Genomic DNA, 23,375 nt, shown 5'->3' with positions numbered 1-23,375 from the left:
TTTTCTGCTAAGTGTTCGAGGTCAAATTTGAACTCAGGTCCTCCTGACTCCAGGGCTGGTGCTCTATTCATTGTACCACCTAGCTGCCCCTTTTTAAATTTTAATATATAAGAAAGGTTGTCTATTTAGCTAAATAAACTCAGTATTTTTGTTCTAAAAATGTCTCTTGAATGTGAAGTCATAACATTTTTTGTTTTTAAAAATTTTAATTTTATTTTTCCCAATTACATTTAATAACAACTTTTAACTTTCATTTAAAAAATTGTGTTCCAAATTCTCTCTCTCCCTCCCACCCTTCCCCCCTCATTGAAAAGACAAGCAATTTTATATATACATGTGCCATCATGCAAAACATATTTACATATTAGTCATGTTGCAAAAGAAAACAGAACAAAAAGTTTTCAAAAAGAAGAAAAAATTAAAAACAATTTTAAAGTATGCTTTGATTTGCATTCAGAGTCCATCAGTTCTTTCTCTGGAGGTGGATTGTATTGTTAATCATGAGTCCTTCTTAATTGTCTTAGATCATTGTGTTGTTAAGAATAGCTAAGTCATTCATAGTTGATCACTGTACAATATTGTTGTTACTGTGTACAATGTTCTTCTGGTTCTGTTCACTTCACATTGTATCAGTTCATAGAAGTTTTCCCAGGTTTTTGTGAAATCATCCTACTGTTTGTTTCTTTTACCATAATAGTATTCCATTGCAATCATATACCCAAACTCATTCAGTCATTCCCCAATTGATGGCTATACCCTCAGTTTCCAATTCTTTGTGGCCATGAAAAGAGTTGCTATAAATATTTTTGTATATATAGGTCCTTTGCCTTCTGGTTCTTTATATTGTGATACAGACCTAGTAGTAGTACTGCTGGGTCAAAGGGCATGCACATTTTTGTATATCCCTTTGTGCATAGTTCCAAATTGCTCTCCAAAATCGTAGGATCAATTTACAACTCTGCCAATGGTGCGTTAGTGTCCCAGTTTTTCCATATCCCCTTCAACATTTGTCATTTTCTCTTTCTGTCATGTTAGTCAATCTAATAGGTATGAGGTGGTACCACAGAGTTGTTTTAATTTGCATTTCTCTACTCAATAATGATTTAGAGCATTTTTTATATAACTATAGATAACTTTAATTTCTTCTTCTGAAAACTTCCAGTTCATATCCTTTGACCATTTATGAATTAAGAAATTACTTGTATAAAGTAATAGTATTTTGGAAGAGGCATAAGCACTTTTTAAGAAATTATGAAACAGGGTACTTTAAGTATTGTAAGACTGCCAATTTTGAAGTCCCATGCTTCTTCAGTCTTGATTTATACAGGGGTGGGGAAACTGAAGCCTCAAGGCCACATGTGGCCTTGTAGGTCCTTGAGTGCAGCCTTTTGACTGAGTCCAAGTTTTAAAGAATCCTTTTATTAATTTATAAAACCTTTTATTAAGGGGATTTGTTCTGTGAAGTTCGTATTCATTCAAAGGGACATACTTGAGGACCTAAAGGAGTGACCTTGGGGTCACAGGTTCCCCACGCCTGGTTTATAAATTTAGTTGACATACATATTGTTCAAGGTTTCCTCAGTCAAGTATCATCTTCTCAGGAGAATATTTAACTATAGCTGTGTATATAAAGAAAAATAAATAAATCCACAAGCAGTAGCGAGGTTCCTCTTTTCACAGAAAGTCCACTTTTATTTGATTGTTGCTAATCATCAGAGGAGAGGGTTTGCTTTTCATTCTCTCTGGCACATCATTAGAGCTATCTACAAAGAATACTTTTGCTGAGCAAAAGGACATTATAATTCTTCTGTACTCCCTTCTGAAATTCTGATTCAGTAATCCATATATAATGGCATTAAGGCAGCTGTTAAAATAGGCCATATAGTAACTGGACACAAACAACCATTCTGGAATTCTGGGAATGATCTTGACAGGGTTGACTGCCACTGCAAGACCTATAAAGTTTAAAGGACCCCAGCAGATGGCAAAAAGCACAAAGACCACGAACATGGTGACAAAGTTCCTGAAGTCGTGTGGTTTCAGTTTGAGTTGGTTGTCAGGCTTCACCCTCCTTCGTATCTGAAGGACAAGGATCCATATTCTCAGATAACAGAAGGTGACAATGATGATGGGAGTGATGAAATGGAAAGTCACAATGGTTATTGTATATGCAGAGCTGACCGATTGTGCAAATGTACAAGAAAAGACCCTGGGGTCATACTGGAGTGATCCAATCAGCAAATTGGGCACAATGGCCACAAATGTCAGCAGCCAAATTATAACCACATAGCAGAGGGAATTCTTGTTACTATACAACTTGTCATACTTGAAACTATGGCAGATGTAGCAGTAGCGGTTAATGGCAATGCCAGTGATGTTGAATATGGATCCAATGACACTCAGACCCATCAGAAAACCACTTATTTGGCAGTGCAGGTATCCCAGGTTCCATCCATTGTGAAATATAGATGTAAGGACCAAGGGGTATGGGTAGACTGCCACTACCAAGTCTGCGATGGCCAGGCTTACCACAAATATATTGCCTAGAAAAAAAAAATTACAAAATGTGTTAATTTCACTTTTTACAATTAATTTCATTTTTATTATATAGACATTTCTGAAATTTCACTTTGCTGAGCAGCAAATAGACTCTTAATTATTTTTAATTCTAAGTAGAAATATTTTTTCTCATTTTATAAGGAAATATTAATGTTATTCACTTCCTACATTGTAATTTTAAATTTTGACCAGTCAAATTGCCAAAGAGATGCTCCATAGAATCACACACAAAAATATAACAAATTGATTTGAAGAAATAAGAGGTCAAGAATATTATGAGATTGCACACACACACACAAAGAATCAAGATGAGGAGAGCTCAGCACTACCAGAACTCAAACTATATCCAGGGCAGTAATTTACCAAAACAATCTTATGCTGGAAACCAAACTGAAAAATATACCTGTGGAAGAAATAATGAGACTTAGAAACAAATGTTTACAAAAATTTGGAATACAAACTACCACCAAAGGAATTCCTTATTTGACAAGAACTTCTGGGTAAAATGGAAAACAAATTTGGTGAAAAATCAGTCTAGGTCAGCATCTTATATCTTATATCCTTATAAATTCCAGTTCATAAAATCATATAAATATAAATGTCACAACACAGAAATTTTTAAAATGAAAGATTATATATTTCAAAATTATGGATAGTGTAAAAAATCATAACCAGACAAGGGAAAGAAGAGAGCACAAAAACAGGTAATACTGATTACATAAATATATTAATTTGTAAATTGATTACATAAAATTTTAAAGTTTTTACTTAAATAAATTAACTACAAACATATTACTACAAAACAACTACAAACATAAGAAAATACATGAAGTGGGAAAAATCCTCACATTAAATAATTCTTATTCAAATCAGACACCTAAGATCTATAAGGCATTGACACAAATATCATTCCTTAACATATGCATAAATAAATTACTTCCTGATGTCATTGGTCCTCTTTGAGAATAAAGGACAAACAACAATTTGTGAGTAGTAGTAGCTGCCTCCTAGAGACCCACCTGGTCAATCCAGTTGGACAATGCTTCTTTTTTCCTTCCCCTCCCTCCCTCTCTCTTCTCCCTCTGTCTACATGGGAAATCATAATGATGGAGTGAGGTGACCTGGACGCTTAAAAGGAAAAGACTGTGTCTTTGAAAGCAATCCAGTCTCTGAATTTTCCCACACATTTCAGTAGCCCAGAGCACTGGTGTCTTGCCCGAGGCATCTGGCCCACTCCAGTCCACCTAGATATTTGATGTCCCACCCTAGGCTATTTACCACTTTTTAATCCCATTTAGATCCTTTCACTGTTGTACCTGGCCCACTCCAGGCTACTTACCACTCCTTAATCTCATCCAGATCTTTTCACAGTCCCTTTTTTTGTATATAAGTATCAGTCTCACCCCTATTAACCTGCAGATTCACTAGGAATCTAGCCTGTACTGTTGGCATTACAATAAACTGCACCTTGACTAGAAGAAGGTTTGAGTGCATGAATTCTTTCCTGGTGGATGCTTCCCTATACCTAGACATTTCTGCGTTTGCAGCAACCCCCAACTGCATCAGTACCCTTACATGTGGGTGCTCCGCTCAAAGTAATATGAATTTTGATTACTTAAACCTTACAAGGCATCTTGGGATTTATGGACTATACTCTTTTTCCTCTTACTTATTTATTCTATCATTTAAAAAAAAACAACTGGGACAATTAACTTTTGCCCTATGTAGTTGCATTTAATAATATTTTTTTAAAAGAGATCTGGAAAGCCAGGCTTTGATAAAGCCCACTAATATTCAAATGGAGCTAGCTATTTCACTATTCCTTAAACCCTAATTACTCTGGCTCTCACTTATTGGCCAATAATGGGCCCTACAAGCCTCCCCTGGTAATTGTTTGGGTTTTGATGGCTCAGAAAAAAAGTGTAAATAGCAATTGTTTTTGCTTCTGGCCAGAATGCTAAGGGTCTTCCCCTCCCAGTTAGATTCTTTTTTTTTCTTGAGTAGGCAAATTAGGCCATCTTTAGCCTCATTTATTACCTAACATTAAATCACTGAGTGGACATTGCCTTAGACAAATTGAGAACTGGGAAAGAACTTAGCTTAAAAAGGTTAGGGTCTCCCACTGACTCTGGGGTCATCTCCAGTTATCCTGATTTATGCCTTGCCACTGGATTCCAGTGACCCTAGAGGAGAGAGATTGAGCTTGACTTTACATAGCCCTGCCTCACTTAAATACAATTCATTTGCAGGTCAAGACATCACCTTCCTGATGTCATTGGTCCTCTTCAAGAACGAAACACAAACAACAATATATGTTGTATAAATTATATATATGTGTGTGCATGCATGTGTGTGTATGATATGGCCAGGTTTCAAAAGAAAACTGCAAACTATAAATTACCTCATGAAAAACCTCATAAATCACTAAAAATAGGAGAAATAAAATTAAAATGATGGTGAAGCTTTGCCTCACACCCATCAAATTGGAAAGGTGATAAAAAAAATAGTCAGTGTTGGAGGAATGTAGGAAGTCAGGAACACTTAATAGTTTACTGTTATAGCTGTAGATTTGTCCAACAATTTGGAAAGTCTATGAATTTTGAACTATTTTGAACTATGTGAGAAAGTCAATAAATTGTTAATGCCATTTTATATTGAACATAAATGCCAAGAAGGTAAGTGAGAGAAAGATATATCTAACATACACCAAAATATTCATAGCAGCATGCTTTTGAGAACAGTAGCAAAAAACAAAAACAAAGAAAATGGAATCAGTGTGGCTACTCATCAATTGGGAAATGGCTAAACCAACTGTGGTATATGAATGCAATATAATTTTATTGTGATGTTTGTAATAGCTAATGTGAGGAATTCAGAGAAACATGGGAAGACTTGTTTGAAGTGATATACAGAAAGCAGAACAATGTTTACAAGAATATAAATAAAAAGAATTATAAAAGGAAGTCAAAGACTAAAGAACTGCCATGACCCATCATGGCCCTTAGAGAAAAGATTGGAAACAAACTTATATTTTAGTAGAGACATAGAGGACTATGGGTATGAAATGTGTACTGTTTCAGGCACACAATCATGGTGTCAGTTGGTTTTGTTTAACTGTTTTTCATTGTTTAAGGGGAAGGATAATTATATTGTTTTGGGGAGTGATCTCTGAGAATTTCTGTGATTTAAAAGAAAATGCATGATTAAGACTTACTATTTTTAAAAGCTATACAGGAAAATATATGCTAGGAGTGCAACAATTCAATAAAGTTAACTTGAAAAGGCAACAAAACTTTAGATAAATAAAATGGTCAATAATAATTACCTGCTGCCAAAATTAAAAAACATATTTTTCTTTTCTGTTAATCATCAATGTGAGTTTTCAGGAAGTTTTTTTGGGGGGGATTTATAATTTATAAAGAGATTATCTTGGGGATTTATTGGAAAACGTCTTTTGGGTCAAGGTGACATCCTTGATTTCTTACACTCATTCACCCCACAATCAGTTGCCAAATCTTATCATTTTTGTCTCCACAACATTTCTTATACATGTCCCTTCTCTCCAATCAAATGAGAATGTATTTCTAAAGTGCTTAGCATAGTGCCCAGGGCATAGAAGACACCATAAATTCTTGTTCCTTTCCTTTCCTCTCTCCAGTCACCCAGTTAATGCCCTGGTCCAGTCACAACTTGGATTGTTTCAATAACCTTCTTTGAGTCCCCATCTCATCTCTCTCCACTCCAATCCATCCTCCACACAAATACCAAGTGATTTTTTCCTAAAACACAAGTCTCACCATGTGACCTGCCACTCTCTCTCCCTCACTAATCTTCGAAGGTTCCTCATTACCTCTGGGATCAAATACCAATTTCTCTTTTTGGCATTTAAAGTACTTCACAACTTTGTCCCAACAGTAAGACTGTTTCCAGTCTTACACCTTATTCCCCCCCTCCACCCTCTAAAATCCAGCCATACTCTGACCTACTTGCTGTTCCTGACACAAGACACCTCCTCTTCCCGCTCCACACCTTTGCACTGTCTTCCACACCTGTGATGCTACTATTCTTTACCTTGTCTCCATAGAGATTCAGCTCAAATACTGCTTTCAGCAGATCTTTCCAAGTTACCTCCTGCCCCAAGATTACCTTATATCTCCTCTGTATATATCTTGCATCTATTAGGTGTCCCAAAAGTCTTGGTGCAAACCAAACTTTTACAACTTAAAACTGCATTAAGACTTTTGGACACCTTGCACTGTCTCCCTCCTCCATTTAGAATGTATTCTCCTTGGGGGCAAAGACTTCCACTTTTGTATTTGCTTCCCTACCCTTAGCATAGGGCTGACAACCTTTCCTGTCTGAGCTGATGTTCTACTAGCCACAGCCTTTGAGAACACAACATCACCTCCATGTTATGATGAGGCATCAGAGTAAGATAAGAACATTAAAATAAATCTTCAGAGGAACGATGTACATCAAATAAAGAAAGAATCCTGTCACTTTCCTTATTGGCTGAATTCATAAAAATCTGACATCTGGTCACTTTGCATAGTTATAGAATTTAAAATAGAAAGATTCAACAATTAAAAAATATTTATTAAGCACTTATTGTGCTTAATATAAGCACTACAATAAGAGTTGGACATAAAAATACAAAAATCAACAATGCCCTACCCTCGATCGCTTACAATCTAACAAGGGAAGTATAATATAAACAAATGAATATGCTATCAAGGAGGACATTACAGAGAAGCCTAGAGTGGTCTAGGAGTTAAATGAACTTTGCTATTGTCCTTTATCCATAAAGTCTCAGTTAGATAATTTCAAAAGATTATTTCAAAGAACTACATTATAACATTAATAAGCATAACTAACTAGAAAAGTGACTTTCCCCACCTAAAGATACCTTTCAATAGAACTCTCATAAAAACACACTTTCAAAAAGTTCAGCTGCTTGAGACAAAATAAGTGATGCTAACTACCCTCTTCTGCAAATTAGTTAATTACCTATAAAACGATTAACTATAATTTAAAATGTGCATTACTACATAATTCTAAGTGGATGCATTTTCATGTGTTTTTGAAAAAAAATATGGAAATTGTAAAGAAATTGAGTTTTAAAAGCACATTCTCTTTGGATCACTAAATTCATGCCCAAACTTCTCCATGTCAAAATAACCTAATGCAGATTTATAGAAAAAAAATAGTTTTCAAATACAATTATAAGTGATGTCACAGGCAGTGTGCATGACTTTCATCCTCTTGATTATGTTCCATTTCAGTTCGGGTAATTATGGTCAATTTCTATTCAGATCATTATACTAATAGAGCCATTAATATAATTTCCTCTGAGCTAATATACTTTTTTGAAAGTTCAGAGGAAATTGTAAACTACAGGGTGCACACAGACACACAAAACAATGACCATCAGGGAGTTCAGCCCAATATTTTTTTCTTGAAGTTTTCCATAGTAAATTAGTTCATCACCTTAGCACTCACCCTACTCACCCATTGCCAATGGGCCTCTCTATGCCTAGTCCAGATGGTCCCTAGGCAATATTCATAATCTCTTGTCACAATCTTTCCTTTTGAAGTTTATGTTCTACTAGCCATATCCTTTCAAAACACAGGGTTCTGATGAGGCATCAGAGTAAGATACCATTGGCTTAGTGATTTAATAATTAAATTACAGGAATTGTAAGACATTTAGAACTTCATCTTGGCTACTCCTTTGCCCCAATCTCTAATAGACAATCTGTCTTATTTTAAAAGATCTCCAAAGAGAAAAAAAATCCTACAAAACTGCTCCTCTATTCACCAATCATTCTTTTTTTTATTATTAAATATTATTTTTTCATTAACTTTTATTTTCTCTCCCTCCCACTCCCACCTATACTACAAAAGAAAAAAAGAAAGATAAAACTTTTGTAACAAATAAACATAGTCAGGAAAAAAAAAATTTCCAAATGAGCCATAACCAAAGTGTTGTATCTCATTCTGCATATTAGTCTCTATCAGATGCCAGGAGGTGGGTAATATAGATCACCATCAGGCATTAGAAATCATAGCTGGTCATTACATTGATCAGTGTTCTTAAATTTTTCCCTAGTTGTTCATTTTTACAATGTCGCTATTTCACTAGCCCACTCCAACATCAAATGTGAAGATGCATACGTTATTATTATTTGGTCAGACCTTGATTTCATTGACATATAGTCAGGGGGGAAAGCGTGAATGATTTTATGATCAGTGATAAAAGCAAATAAAATGAGAGCTCACTTTCAAAAATATGTCTGTCCTTCCACGAGGGAGAAAAGTGATACAGTGAGACCAAAGTGCTCTATGTCAGATTCTGAAGCAAAGATTGCTTTCGTCTTGCTCAATCAAATAAGCTCTAGCTATACTCCTTCCCTGCAGACATGTGCATTCGCCCCCATATTAGAAATGTCTTTTGACCCCACTGCTCCCTGTAGTTATCATCCAATCTCCCAACTACTCTTCAAGTGAGGCATCCATAACTAATTGCCACCATTTCCTTCCCACCTGCTTCTTCTTCAGCCCTCTGTGATGTGGAACAGGTTCCTCTACCATCTTACTGAAACTGAGGTAGAACATATTAGAAGTTCTGGAGATCAACAGCCCAGGGTTCAAAAACTGCCACAGATGCTTTGCAGTTATATGAACAATTTCCTGTATGCATCCCTTTACTTCCATTTCCACTGTAACACCCTAGGACAGGGTCTTATTATCATATGCCTAGACTATGAAATAATCTGACAATTTTCCCAAAGTTTACTCTCTCCTCTGATGGTCTCTCCAATATACTGTTGCCAGAATAGTGGATTTTTTTCATACACACATATATAATAGCTTTTATATACACATATGTATATGTGTGCACAAACATACATATATGTTTTTCATAATACACACATGATATTTCTCATAGACATATGCAATATCCACACATACATATATACATGTGTATGTATATGTATGTGTCAACATATGTACACACATTTGCTCCCTTTCCAGCTTAGAAAAATCCAGTAGCTTCCAAACTGGTTTACCTAGAATAGTCCATCATATCTAAGTTCAAGGTTTTGCTCACAGTGTTCTATGTGCCTTCCATGCCCTCTTCAATTACCACCTACTTTATCAGCCATCACCACACCATCCATACATAGAACCATTGGTTACAGCAAATGGAGAAGTTTTGAATGCCATGGATAAGTTCACTTACCTTGGCAGTGTACTTTCCAGGGATGTACACATTGATAATGAGATAGACACAAGCATTGCCAGAGCTAGTTCAGTGTTTGGGAAGCTCCAAAGGAAAGTATGGGAGAGAAGAGATATTAGACTGACTACCAAACTGAAGGTCTACAGAGCCATTATGCTGACCTCATTGTTGTATGCCTGTGAAACCTGGACAGTCTATCAGCACCATGCCAGGAAACTGAAGCACTTCCATTTGAATTGTCTCAGGAAGATTCTGAAGTTTATTTGGCAGGATCAGGTACCAGACACTAAGATCCTTACTCAAACAAAACTGCCAAGCACTCAAACTCTGTGTCAGAGAGCACAACTCCGATGCACTTGTCACATTGTCCAAATGCAAAATGTACACTTGCCAAAAAGACTATTTTATGGAGAACTCAAATAGGGCAAGCACTCACATGGTGGTCAGAAGAACAAGGACACTCAAGGTCTCTCTCAAGAATTTTGGAATTGATTGTGTGACATAGGAGATACTGGTACAGGACCGTTAAACATGACATGCCCACATCAGAGAAGGCGCTGTGCTCTATGAGCAAAAGCAGAATTGAAACAGCTCAAAGGAAATGCAGGATATGCAGATTTAAGGAATCCTCCTCAAATGTTCCCATGGACTATTTGTTCACAATCCGGTGGAGCATTCTGAGCTCGTGTTGGTCTGATCAGTCACAGTTGGACACCTTGAAACTTGACTTTAGCATAGTGATGTCATTTTGGTCCCCTTCCACAAAGCCTTCCCTAATTCCCCAGACTAGTACTGACTTTCCTCATCTGAACTCACAAAGCACTTAATATTTCCACTCTCTAATGTGCTTGTCATGTAATATTGTATATTATAGGGGGGTTTATGTGTGTTTCAGTCAGCCTTTAAATTTAATGAGTATATGTGCTCTTTCATCAAAAGTTGGTTTCTTTTGTGCTTAAGGAAGCATTCTTTATTGCAAATGGCATTTAATAAATGTTTGCTGTTCATTGTTGATCTTACAGAGCAGACGCAGCACCAAATACAGTACCATGTGCATCATAGTTGCTAGATAGGCTTTGATTGGATTGAACAATTACACTATGCATTCTTGGGAATTTGACCAAAATACAATTTTATAAACTCTTTTACAGTTAAAAAAATTTAGGAAAAAAGCACAGCTGAATCTTTTCATGCAATGAAAAAAATGAAATAATTATAGAAATTATACTAACATACTAATATTTAGAAATGGATATACCTTTCTCTGTCCATGAATAAGGTTCACTTCCAAGTCATTGATTGTCAGTAAATCTAAATCCACCCACCACATGTTGACCTAGAGTTCAAATCTGGATTTGGTAAACAATTAATGATAGGCTATATTTCTACAAAGATCAAATGAGATAATATTTGTAAAGCATTTAACACAGTGCCTGGCATGTAGTAGAAGTATAATAAATGTTTGTTCCCTTCACCTTCAAATAAAATTGAACCAAATAAATGATAAGAAGATATTGGGTCTATGTGATTTGCTAGGACCAATCACACATCTGTTCCTTGAGTGGGGATCTCATTAGGATAGCCTCTAAGGGAATAATACAGATTGAATTTTTTGTTGTATATACTTGGTAACAGTATAAACTATGATTTTAAAAGCAAAATATTAGAAAAATATAATGAGGGCATCTGGATGTTATTACTACCTCCAAAAAGTCCTTAGTTTTTTTTTTTTAACTTGATTTAAAAAACAGCCTCTAGTTACTTATGCTCATCTACAGGAAGAGAGGAAATTATACCTATTTGCTACCTGCCATGTGGAAAAAGTGAAACCCGATGACTTCAATTGTTTTTAGATTCTCTAAATTCTGGATAAAGTCACGGAATTACACAATAATAGAATACCAGATTTGGAAGGGACCTAAGAAGACATCTAGTTTAATCTATATGTAAAGTAATTTCCCACTATATCATGAAGCCTCTCATTGAAGGTTCCCCCAAGAAGGGAGAACCACCTACTTCTTTTGAACAGCTCTAATCTGACATCACACCTATATCTATTTCTTTACAACCTCTGTCCATTTTTCTTGGTTCTGCCCAAAGCAAACTCTCCTCCTTTGGCAGTCCTTGAAATACACTTCTTTTCCCTAGACTGAACAAATGGCATGGATTCAAGGATTTAACCATCCTTGTTGCCCTTTTTTGGATGTCATTATCTTTTCAATCTTTTTCAGAAATTTCAGCACCAAGAACTTGACACAATACTCCAGATGAGGTCTGATCAAAGAATACAGGAGACTATCATCTCCCTATTCCTGAATCTATGTCCTTCTTAATGGAACCCAAGATAACATTAGGTTTTTGTTTGTTTGTTTGTTTGTTCCCCTCCCACATTGACCCTGTAGTCCACTAAGACTCCCAGATCTTTTCAGAAAAAAAACAACCCTGATATCTATCTATGCTTCACATGCCAAACCCAATTTTCTCCAGAACTTAGAACTTGAAGAAGAGATGGTTGTGAATGGGTGCACCTTTAAGTTGAAAAGAGATGGTGGTAGAAGAAATACAAGGACATATTTATTGGAAAAAAGAGATATATAATGTGTTCTACCAAGAGGTTATCTAGTTAAAAATATAAGCAGATTGAGATAAGTATCTACATATAAGTAATAAAACTATGTACTTTTATTAAGTACTTAATATGTGCCAGGTATTATTCTGGTCAGTAAGAAGACAAAGATGAAATGACAGTCACTACTTTCAAGGAGCTTTCAACCTAAAAAGGAGATGACATAGATCTTATAATAAGTCATTGAAGAGGAATTAGGTATACTATGGAGGGCAACTATCACTCTTTCCCAATAAACATCTTTGGTGATACTATGAGATAAAGAGTCCCATTCACCTGGCTCAACGAACCTTATTTTTTTCTTGGGCCTTGATGATCTTTGTTTATCACTTTTAACCCAAACCAAAATGGTATGCATAAATAATTATGAAAGAATTTTGAATAAATTAATTTAAAATATTGAAGATAATGAAAGAGATAAGAGTTTTTATCTGCCCATTGAACATTCAAGTCACCTGGAACAGATAAAAATAGTCAAAATTTACATAATTCTTTAAGGTTTGCAAAGTGCTTTGCATATGTTATTCTCACAGCAACCATGTAAGATAGGTGTTATTGTCATTTCCATTTTATATAAGGGGAAACAAAGGCACATAGAGATTTGCTTTCTCAGAATCACACAGCTAGTAAGTGTCTTACGCAGGATTCAAACCCAGGTCTTTCTGGCTTCAAGTCCTTTCCTCTTTCCATTGAGCTACCCAGCTCCCTGTTCAGGTACTAAAATAATTGGGAAATGTGAAAGCAGAGACACTATCAGTAAGATGTGAGTGTTCGGGGAGAATAGGAGAGGTAGAAAAAGACTGGAGTGAGGTCAATGTCAGCCTGATTTTCCAAAAAGAGGAATGCAAATTATAGATCCCTGAGTTATTCTTGATTTGGGGGGAAAATTTTAGGAAAGATCCTAAAAGTGATGGTCAGCAACACTGATCACAAAAAGGGGGGGGGGGGGAAAAAAAAGGTAGATTAACCTCTTTACTTCTTTTTTAGTGGGGTTACTAAACTGGTAGATGGGGGGGGGGATATGTTTGCCTTTGACTAAAGATGAGTTATTTTTGAAAAAGAAAATCTAAATTTATTTCCATGATTTACTGTTTAGTAGTAATTGAAAAGTTATTAAGAAATCAATCTAAAATAATTCAAAACACTTTTTAATCCTAGCAGCTTTTAGTTCTAATCATTCAGATATATTAAAAGTTTGATATCAAAATTACTAAAAAAAAATATTGTTTACCTAAAAATTGACTTGTCATTTTGAGTAATGCTTTATAGACATATTGATTACTTTAAATAAGAATAATTCCTAGGTATACAAAGAATTTAATAGCAAATTTGACTGTTTTCTATACTAACAACACAAGGACAAATGCATTTTATAAGAATTTCTTTCCAACAAATGGAATATATTATACATAGTAGCATAATAAATAATATATAAGTAGACAATAAAGTAAGTAAATGCAGAACAATTTACACAATGACCACAAGAATATGAATAAATAGTTTTTGAATGACTTTATAAGTCTGAGAAATATAATAAGTAATCCTTACTTGAGAGGCTTATGGTAAAGCATGCTTTCTACTCTGCAGAAAAATGGTAGACTAAATGAATGAGGTATACATTTTCAGACTCAATGTGTCAACTGGTTTGCTTAATAGCACTGATTTGCTATGAGGAAGAGCACTTTTTTGAGGGATCATTGGGAAGTGAAAGTAATTTTTTAAAGCATAAATTAAAACATTTTCAAATAATACATTAACAGCATCATCATTATAATAATAATAATGCATTATAATATACATGCTATACATTAACGCAATACAAACCTTAAAAGCAAAATGGGCAGCCAAAACACATGGTGGTTAAATACAAAAATCCCTGGGCTAACTCTCAAAAGACCCAAGTTCTAGTCCTAGTCTCCCACTATGTGGCACATTTGTGCCTCTGCCAGGCAAGTAAATGGACTAGATGATTGTAAAGGTCTTTTCCAGTTCTAATGATCAATGTATAGAACACAACTTGAAGTCAGGAAGATGTAGCTTCAATTCCTGCCTCAGACATTTACTAGCTATGAACCTTTTAACATTTCTGTATCTCAGGTTGCTTGTCAATAAAATAGGAGGCTTGGACTCAATGGACTTTATGGTCTCTTTCAGCTTGAAATCTATCATGTTATGATCTTTCATAAATATCCAGAGGGGAGGGGGGCAGCTAAGTGGCACAGTGAGTAGAGTACTGGCTCTGGAGTCAGGAGAACCTGAGTTCAAATCCGGCCTCAGACACTTGACACACTTACTAGCTGTGTGAACTTGGGCAAGTCCTTAACCCCAATTATCTTACCTTCCTCCCTACCCCAAAAAAATAAATAGCCGAAGGACTTTCTAGCACTCAAGTCTATGAAAAAAGGAAATACAAACTTGAAGAGGAAAATGGGAAGGAAGAAAAATTGAACGCAAAATTAAAGATATAGGAGAAACCAAGACTTGTGAAAGTAAGATTCAAACTACATTTTAAGATGAACACAATGTTATTGTAAAGGATTCAGGGTGGGAACCATAAAATAATATGTTTAGTCATTATTTAAGAAAATACTAGGCAGTTAATTTGGGATTTTCAAATTTATTCTAAGATAATAATGAAAGAGAAAAAGCTAGAACAATTATTGATTGCTGTCTTATTATAAAGGGCACCAGATAATTTTATCAGGTAGGTTCTGAAAGGTAGCAAGCAGTAGTGGACTAGACTTGAAATCAGGAGACCAGGTATAAATATCACCTCAGATACCTACTAACTCTGTGACTCTGGGCAAATAACTTACATTCTCTATGCTTTGGATTTCTTAGTATTGATGACTTTGAAAGCTCCTTTGTGGGCAGCTAGATGGCACAGTAGAGAGTGCTAGGGCTTAGAGTCAGGAAGTCATTCAAATCTGGACATTTCCTAAATGTATAACCTTGGGTTATACATTAGCCCTGTCAGCCTCAGTATCCTCATCTATAAAATGAACTGGAGATGGAAAATGGCAAACCACTCCAGCATCTTCACTAAGAAAACCCCAAATAGGGTTACGAAGAGTTGGACATGACTGAAAACAACTGCACAACAACAAAGTTTCTTCTAGCTCTAAATCTATGATCCTATGGTGCTTCCTTGGAAGTTTCCAGGTTTTTTGTTGCCATCACACTCATTTTGTAGAGAATTCAAATATCTCATCAGAGAAAGGAATGTATCCAGATTCCATCTCCCTTTATTTCTCTACTCTATTTTCTTCATGCTCTCTAGCACTTCTCCCCCTTCAAGGACTTAACTTTAAGCATCCACACTTCACATACTACAGTAATCCCAAAGTTTTGAAGAAATAAAGGTACCTCTTCCTCATAAAAAGTCCTTTTTCTTCACTGAGGCCAACTAGTTACCTACAACTAGGAAAATGAGATGCTCTAAAATTGATCCTATATGAGATAAATAATTGTGGACAAGTTTGAAGATTACACTATTTAGGTTTGCCAATAATACATGATACAGTGGACATGAAGAAGCCTCAAGACATTAAAAGCAAAGGGTTATAAAGAGGAAGTTATATAAAGAAATATATGATCCTAAAATAAGATGGGCTAGTCATAGGAGAAGAGCGAGGGATAAGCAATGAATAACTGAAATTCACCACAGTTATGTGTGAGATGTCAAGAGGAAATAACAATGACCCAAGAAGTTTGGGGAGACTCCATGTGGCAAATTTACAAGAGGACAGGATCATACAGGATGGGAAAACATAGAGGTTCTATCATCTGCATCATTGCAAAGAGGTTTTTGTCAATGAGTTCACAGTTGCATTATTTGTCAGTTGGGGGTATATAGACATTACAATAAAGTTAGGGACAGTGAGTTCATTGATATAGGAAATGATTTCATTGGTATAGGGAATTCCCAGGTAAGGAAGCACTATTTGCCAATCCAGGTAACTACCTTCTCTGTAAATTATAGCCTAGAGAGTTGCCTAGACTACTTTGAGGTCACATAGACATCATGTATCAGAGGTAGGACTTGAATGCAGATCTTCCTGACTTAAAGATCGGTTTTTGATCCACTGTGTCTTAATATCTCTCCTTATATTATGACATTGATTTCTGAATCATAATCATAGCTTTAAAAATCAGAATACAAGAAGACTAGTGATTGAATATGTTTAGAAAAGAAATTAATTGGATTCCTAGTTAAAAATAATTTCTAACTTGTGTTGAACAGAACAGGTGCATCTTTCAAATGTACTTGACCAGTAGTATTGAAGGAGGGACAGGCCTACATATAAAAAGTCCTCCACTTGATGATAATCTCCTTGGGGGTAGGAACATAAATTATGCTTCTCTTACATCTCACATCTAGCTATTATATTGATCAATTAACCATCTAGAATTCGCTTCATGTTTTGCACTGTGCTAGAATATTCAAATCAATAAACAGGAAAATGGATCATTACTGAATAAGGGAAAGATTCACTTATTTAATGTCTGACATCTTTGGGGGAAGGTAAATTCTCAAATCCTTGAGAGTTAGGTTGCCCTCTCAGAACAAATTTATAAAGTACTATCTTCAGTGGGAAGAAACCGGGTTGCTTTCCATGGTGCTGAAACACAAGACACTCAGGCACTTTGACCTCTGTTCAAGTAGAAAGATAAACTATCTAAGATACAGGTATTGCTGTTGAAAATGTGGTTGAGCCATGGCAGTAGACTAATGTATTTGAGTTATGGTACAGGAAAATATAGAATATGAGTCAAAATTGATAAATATTCATTCTGAATAAATAAATTATTCAGATAAATAATTTCAAAACACCCTCTCTGTGGACCACATCTAGATAGTGATCTAATCCTCCTGTACAGTACCTTCATTTTGTTTTGTTTGGATTTTTTGAGACTTGGTTTCCCTATATTGCTCAGGTTGAAAGTGCGGCTGCCTCTCATGGGCCAGATCTCAATACTAATCATCACAGAAGATTTAACCCACTCTGTTTTTCTGACTTGGGCAAGTCCAACCCTTCTTAGGCAATCTGGTAATCTTCTGCTTCCAGGGGCTCATGTTAGTGGTATCAGACTTAGTTCAGACATCTCATCATCTTTAGCCCTAATATAGCTCAGAATTCCTGAACTCAAGAGATCTACCACCTTTAGTCTCCTCAAAATCAAGGACTATAGGTATGTACCTCACACAGCCAAAATACTTTTCCTTTAATACAGAAAACCTTTGATGTCACTAATGTCACATTTTTTCAAGAATTGCCTTGAACAAAAAAAATGTATATAAATTTTGTGCATATATACATATTTCTACATATTTACTATATTTTCAGGCTGGTTCATGTAAACTGTTTTCCTTGAAAAAATGCCATTTTGCGATTAGTAAAAAGAAAATACTAATAGAAAATTACCCCTAATAACCTTTATATACTGGATATAGCCTCTTGGTTTTTTTTCTCTGAACACAATTCATAACAGAGAGCTCTTGAAAAGTAATTCCTTTCTCATCTCATGCTGTTTATAGGGATCAACGAAAATGTGACTGAATTTCCCAGAAGCTGTTACTTCTGATTTCACTGAACAAACACCACACATCACCAGGGTATGGTAATTGATTCTCAATACTCTCTTGAGCAATTACAGATTTTATAACCATAATTTAGGAAAGAAAAATTTCTATTGTTCAGCAACTGAGAAATAAAGAGAGCAGGAGGTTGAAATGTCAAGGAAAGTGGAAATAGAAATTAATGTTTCTTTTCTAGAAATCACTACCTTACCCATTTGAAAACCATCCTGAATCACGGGTAGTTAATAGTATTCCCCTATGCAAGCTACCCTGTAAGTCACAGACCATCAAAGCCAATCTAAGCCTATCAAAGTGTTAAGCTGGTGAATAGATGTATTTAGATTTTTAAAATTCTTATTTTTCCATCCAGTGGTGGCAAAAGAGGCAGTATTATCAGGGAAGGAGTGGGCCAGTCATATAGCAAGAATAAGAGATAGCAAAATGATAGAATTCTAGTACCTCAAGATTATATTATATATGTATATACTATATCCCTAGTATTTAGCACATACTGGTACTTAATGAATGAATGAATGAATATAATGGCTAACATTTATATAGTGCTTACCATGTGTCAGGCACTGTGCTAAACACTTTATAGTTATTATCTTCCTTGATCCTCACAACACAATTACCTTAGGAAGTAGGTACTATTGTGAGCTCCATTTTACAAAGTAAGGCAAAGAGAGGTTAAGTGACTTGCTTAGGGTCACACAGTTTTACATATATAAATATATAGTTAATCTTTAATTTTCAAGGGGGGGCAAGGTTCCTGGAAAACAGTGCAAAAGTAAAAAATACAAATTTTGATACATTGAACCTATGAGAAATGGGGAGGTTGGGTTTCCACAACCACTAAACACTGTAATCTCTTAGTAGAGATTGCTGGAAATATATTTTTCTGCATATGATTCTTAATAACAAAACATTAATTCTAATAGCTTTTCCTAACAGTAATCACAGAATAATCCATAAAAGGCAGTACAGAAAATAAAACTAGTAAGATAAAAAACATTTTTCTCATTAGTAATTCTCTCGGATTCTGTGAACTTTTATGTTAAGATCTCAATTAAAAATCTATTTCAGATAATATTCACTTTTCATAACACATGAAATCTACAGTACCATAAATACTATACAATAAAATTCTTAAAACTAAAACACTCTTTAACTTGAATCTTATCTTCCACTGTGTCAGATGGTGGTGTGAGGGTGTTCTAGAGTGTATACTACACTGCTGTAAACCTCTCTACCCTGGATGCCCTCTGAAAACCAAGGAAGAGGTTACTGGGACTTTAGTCACTGCTGTTGGAATATGCAAGTTCTCAGCCTCACCTCTGAATCTGTCCTTCATGGCTGGTGGATGGTGTTGGAGATGATGAAAGATGTGCCAACTTGAAATAATGCAACAGCTACATCTACTTTGTGAGCTTTTGAGATCCTTAAGAATCTCAGAGTATGGGAGCAGAGCAGAAGTGAGTTGACATTTAACCTGGCATTGTAATAGACTGTGGGATTGACATATCGTTATATCAATTTCTCTAGTCAGTTGTTTGATTAGGCCAACAGTAGCTGCAGGCACAAAGTTATCCAACACCTTTATTTTCTCACTAAACCACATCACTATCTGCACACCTGTGTTTAGAACCCAAAGAATTTGCATTACACTCCAAAGGCATAATTTTGACACAAAACAAGTTTTAAAGGCAAACAATTAAAATATGCAGCAAATGAAGAAGGATCTCTTTGCAATAATGGTAGGGTGAACAAGTTCAGTGAAATGCCTAATGGGATCCCAGTGACTCCAGAAACTTACACTCATTGAGCCTCTAATTTTTGCTTTATTGTGAAAAGCTGTAAATGTGTATGGTTGTCAATGTGAAAATGAAAATTAAGTTACTAATAAAATCACACACATGCCTGAAGTCGTGAAAGTTAAATCAAGTGAATGTTAAGGATTAACTGTATACATCAGCTAGAAAAAAAGCTTTCCTTGGTTTTGATGGATGCATTATAGAAGATTTTGGGGGGTACACATAGAGAAGAATTGCTCAGAGTCGGGAGGTATAGAGAGAACTATTTTGATCTGCATAGGTCTAACGCTGATGAAACTATGGACCCATCAAATCATTGAGAGAGAAAGTCAGGCTTTACTTACAGTCAACTTTTCCAACCTGTGGGCCAGAACCTGCTATGGAGAGGGGCTGAAAGAGGCAGGGTCTGAGAAAAGATTTAATGGTTAGATATATGTGTGTATAACTCTCATCTAAATTAGATGCAATTTTCTGAGTGAATTCAAATCAAAGTGCAGAAAAGTGATTCCAACAGGGGGAATTTGCTGACACTAAGCAAATGAAACTCAGATTATTTGATATGGTTTGCAAAGACAAGGTCAAATCTGAATTGGTAACTGTCAAATCTCAAAATCAGCATTGTCTATCATGGTCCCTGACAATCAATGTAGTATTATGACACAGATGGGTTGTGTTATCTCAAAACTTGCCGAACAAATTGGAAACACGTAAACTGGGGATTAAATAATATTTGTGTAGAAGTTAAAAGTAACTTTAATATTTGTTATATATCTTAAACTTATACATTTTCATGAGTAGACTATAATAAGCCAGCTTCCCAAAAAAATGGCCTGGTAACTTTTTAAACATGGAAAATGTCTCAGAAACATTTATACTCATTTGAAATGTTCAAAATTAAAATTTAATTGTTCTGCATTTTGTCTCTATTTTTTTTTTTGCTTTTTTGGAGGGAGGAGGGCAGGGCAATTGGGGTTAAGTGACTTGCCCAAGATCACATGGCTAGAAAGTGTTAAGTATTTGAGGCTGAATTTGAACTCAGGTTCTCCTGACTCCATAGCTGGTGCTCTATTCACTGTACCACCTAGCTGCCCCTTTGTCTCTAATTTTTAAAGTGAAATGATACCCCTACATTATGGATTAGAAACTCATTATGCATTGATTAGTTACCCTCATTTTGCATTTGAGGAACCTTGAGACTGTAAGAAAGAATAAACGAATTACCCAGAGTAGCTCACCTAGTAAATGTCTGAGGTGAACTTTGAACCCATTTTTCTGACATCACGTCCAATATTGTACCTTCTCAGTAAATGGTAGTAATGATGATGATGATAATGATATTTCCCTCTATATACCAAGAAAATACTATTGATTCAATATCAACTGAACAACATTTGGTTTTTCTCTTTGGAGGTGTGGAGAGAGATTTCACTGAGATTTTCATTGACAGATTTTCAAACTTTAAAATAGCCATTAAAATCTCTTATGGCTACCACCTTAAGAAAATTTACATGACTTATTCTGTTAGTCCAATAGTTTACTACATAAAGTTTGTAATGCCTCAATTTTAATTAAATTCCTTTTTAATGAAAAACTGTGGTCTCATCTACCATGTTTGGAAAAGACTAACTTTGATTTTTGCACAAAATTTCAGGAACAAAATATATGTTGACCCATTTCCTTTATATAGATTTTTCTTTTACAATTACAAAGTAACTGAACCCCAGAAAAGTTGTGACTTGTTTGAAGTCATAGACTAGTTAAAGGCATTACAAACATATTATTAACCCTGAAAAAACAAAAGGGGAGGAGAGGACAAAAGGAAAGATACTGATTTTTATTATCACCATTCTTCAAGAACTGGAATGATTGAACAACAGTCTTCACAACAAGGTCTAGAACCCACATCTCTTAGGTCAGGGCTCTCAACCTCAAGGTCTCACACTGTCTTATCCACAAACTCTGAACTTTTCCTCCACCACCACCACCCAGGATTCTAGAAAGAAGAGTGGTGCTATGTTGTTTGTAGAGAAAAATAGAAAACTTAAGTTGATCTTTCAGTGGACAAATGACTGAATATTTCCTTTTTTAAAAGTAAACTGACTTACATCACGTGTCCAAAGGGATATTTAATTTCTAAAGCCATGTGTCTTAGATTTTTTGCTCTTTTATCTCTATCCCCAGCCAACCATCTATATTGCCAACACAATAAACCCAGCAGGAATAAAGAAAATGAAAGGCAATCAGGCTTTACATAACAGTCTTGGTGAGTCCCATAAAATAACTACATCTGTCTAAAAATCATATTACAAACTGTTCTCTAGGTGGAGAGCTTTTTTTTTATTGTGGCTATCATTAAAAATGATCATTCCAGAAAGCACCAGTGGGACATTTGTAGGCAAAGTCCCATGAAGACAATACTAGATGTGCAAGTCTCCCAACTTTCCTCATCAAAATTCCATTTAATATTCTCCCTCAGTAGAAGCATTATTGTACTTTATAAAATATTTTAGCTCCTTAATAAACTGTAATTAAAGTTGGATGGAAACTGGTAAGCTTTTTTTTTGATGATACAATTTTCCATGCAATCATGTACCTGAGGCAGTGTGGTGTAGTGGATAGAAAGCTAGTTTTAGAACTAGGAAGACCAGGGCTGAAGTCTTGTCTCTGACACATATTGCCTATGTGATTCTGGGCACTTAATCTCTAGACCAGAGGTTATTTACATTTTTGTGTCTCATGGATCTCTTTGGTAGTCTGATGAAGCCCACAAACTCTTTAGAATATTGTACAAGTATTTATTTAGTACTCACAATGAGGAATCTTTCCTTAGTATGATAAATCATTCCTGTCTGCAAGAAACTTAACAATCACATTGATACCCAATTAAAAGAGTAAATTCAGTTTTCTCTTTTCCATAATGGGTTGATTTCCTGTGGTGGGGGGAACGACACAGAAGGACACAAAAAAGCATTGCATAGGATGAGATGTCTTGAAGCTATCATCTACACCTGGGGTGGGGAACCTGTAGCCTCAAAGCCACATATGGCTCTTTAGGTGCCCAAAGACTTCAACAGAAGTCCTTCAACTTCACAGAACAAATCTTTTTAGTAAGAAGTTCGGATTCAGTTAAAGAGCTGCACTTGAGAACCTAAAAAAGCTTCAAGGCCACAGGTTCCCCACCCCTAATCTACACAAATAGAAGTCACCTGTATAAAAAAAGATCCCATGTGTATTGAATAAAAAATTCTAGGTACCAGTTGTATTAGATTACTAATCATTTCCCCCAATTAATACTCTATCACCCACTTCTGTGAATTCACATAGACCTTTCCCTTATAATTATAATGCAGGCTGTGCTTTCTCAACTCTCCCTCTCAGAGACTTTACCTTTCTTCAAGGCTCAACCCAGATGCCTCGTGCATGAAGCAATCCTTTATGTCCCTACTTACTAGTCCCGTCTCTCATATCATTTTCCTTTGTATGCTTGTGTGTGTGTGTGTGTGTGTGTGTGTGTGAGAGAGAGAGAGAGAGAGAGAGAGAGAGAGAGAGAGA

General features: G+C 35.6%; 1 protein-coding gene across 1 annotated transcript in view; it reads right to left on the bottom strand.

The window, feature by feature from the left end:
- Positions 1 to 237: 237 nt before the first annotated feature.
- The window catches only part of MTNR1A (melatonin receptor 1A), a 25,728-nt gene continuing 2,590 nt past the window's right edge, over positions 238 to 23,375 (bottom strand). Inside the window, exon 2 of the mRNA XM_069099548.1 lies at positions 238 to 2,543. Coding sequence (XP_068955649.1) covers positions 1,675 to 2,543 — 869 coding nt within the window. The 3' untranslated portion in view covers positions 238 to 1,674. The remainder of the gene's footprint in view (positions 2,544 to 23,375) is intronic.

The sequence above is a fragment of the Petaurus breviceps genome, unplaced genomic scaffold, assembly GCF_028583685.1.
Source record: "Petaurus breviceps papuanus isolate PSGF00001 unplaced genomic scaffold, PetGlider_PUasm1.0 126, whole genome shotgun sequence".
NCBI lineage: Eukaryota > Metazoa > Chordata > Mammalia > Diprotodontia > Petauridae > Petaurus > Petaurus breviceps.
Note: the sequence above shows the minus strand (reverse complement) of the source record. Positions and strands in the feature narration are given on the sequence as shown.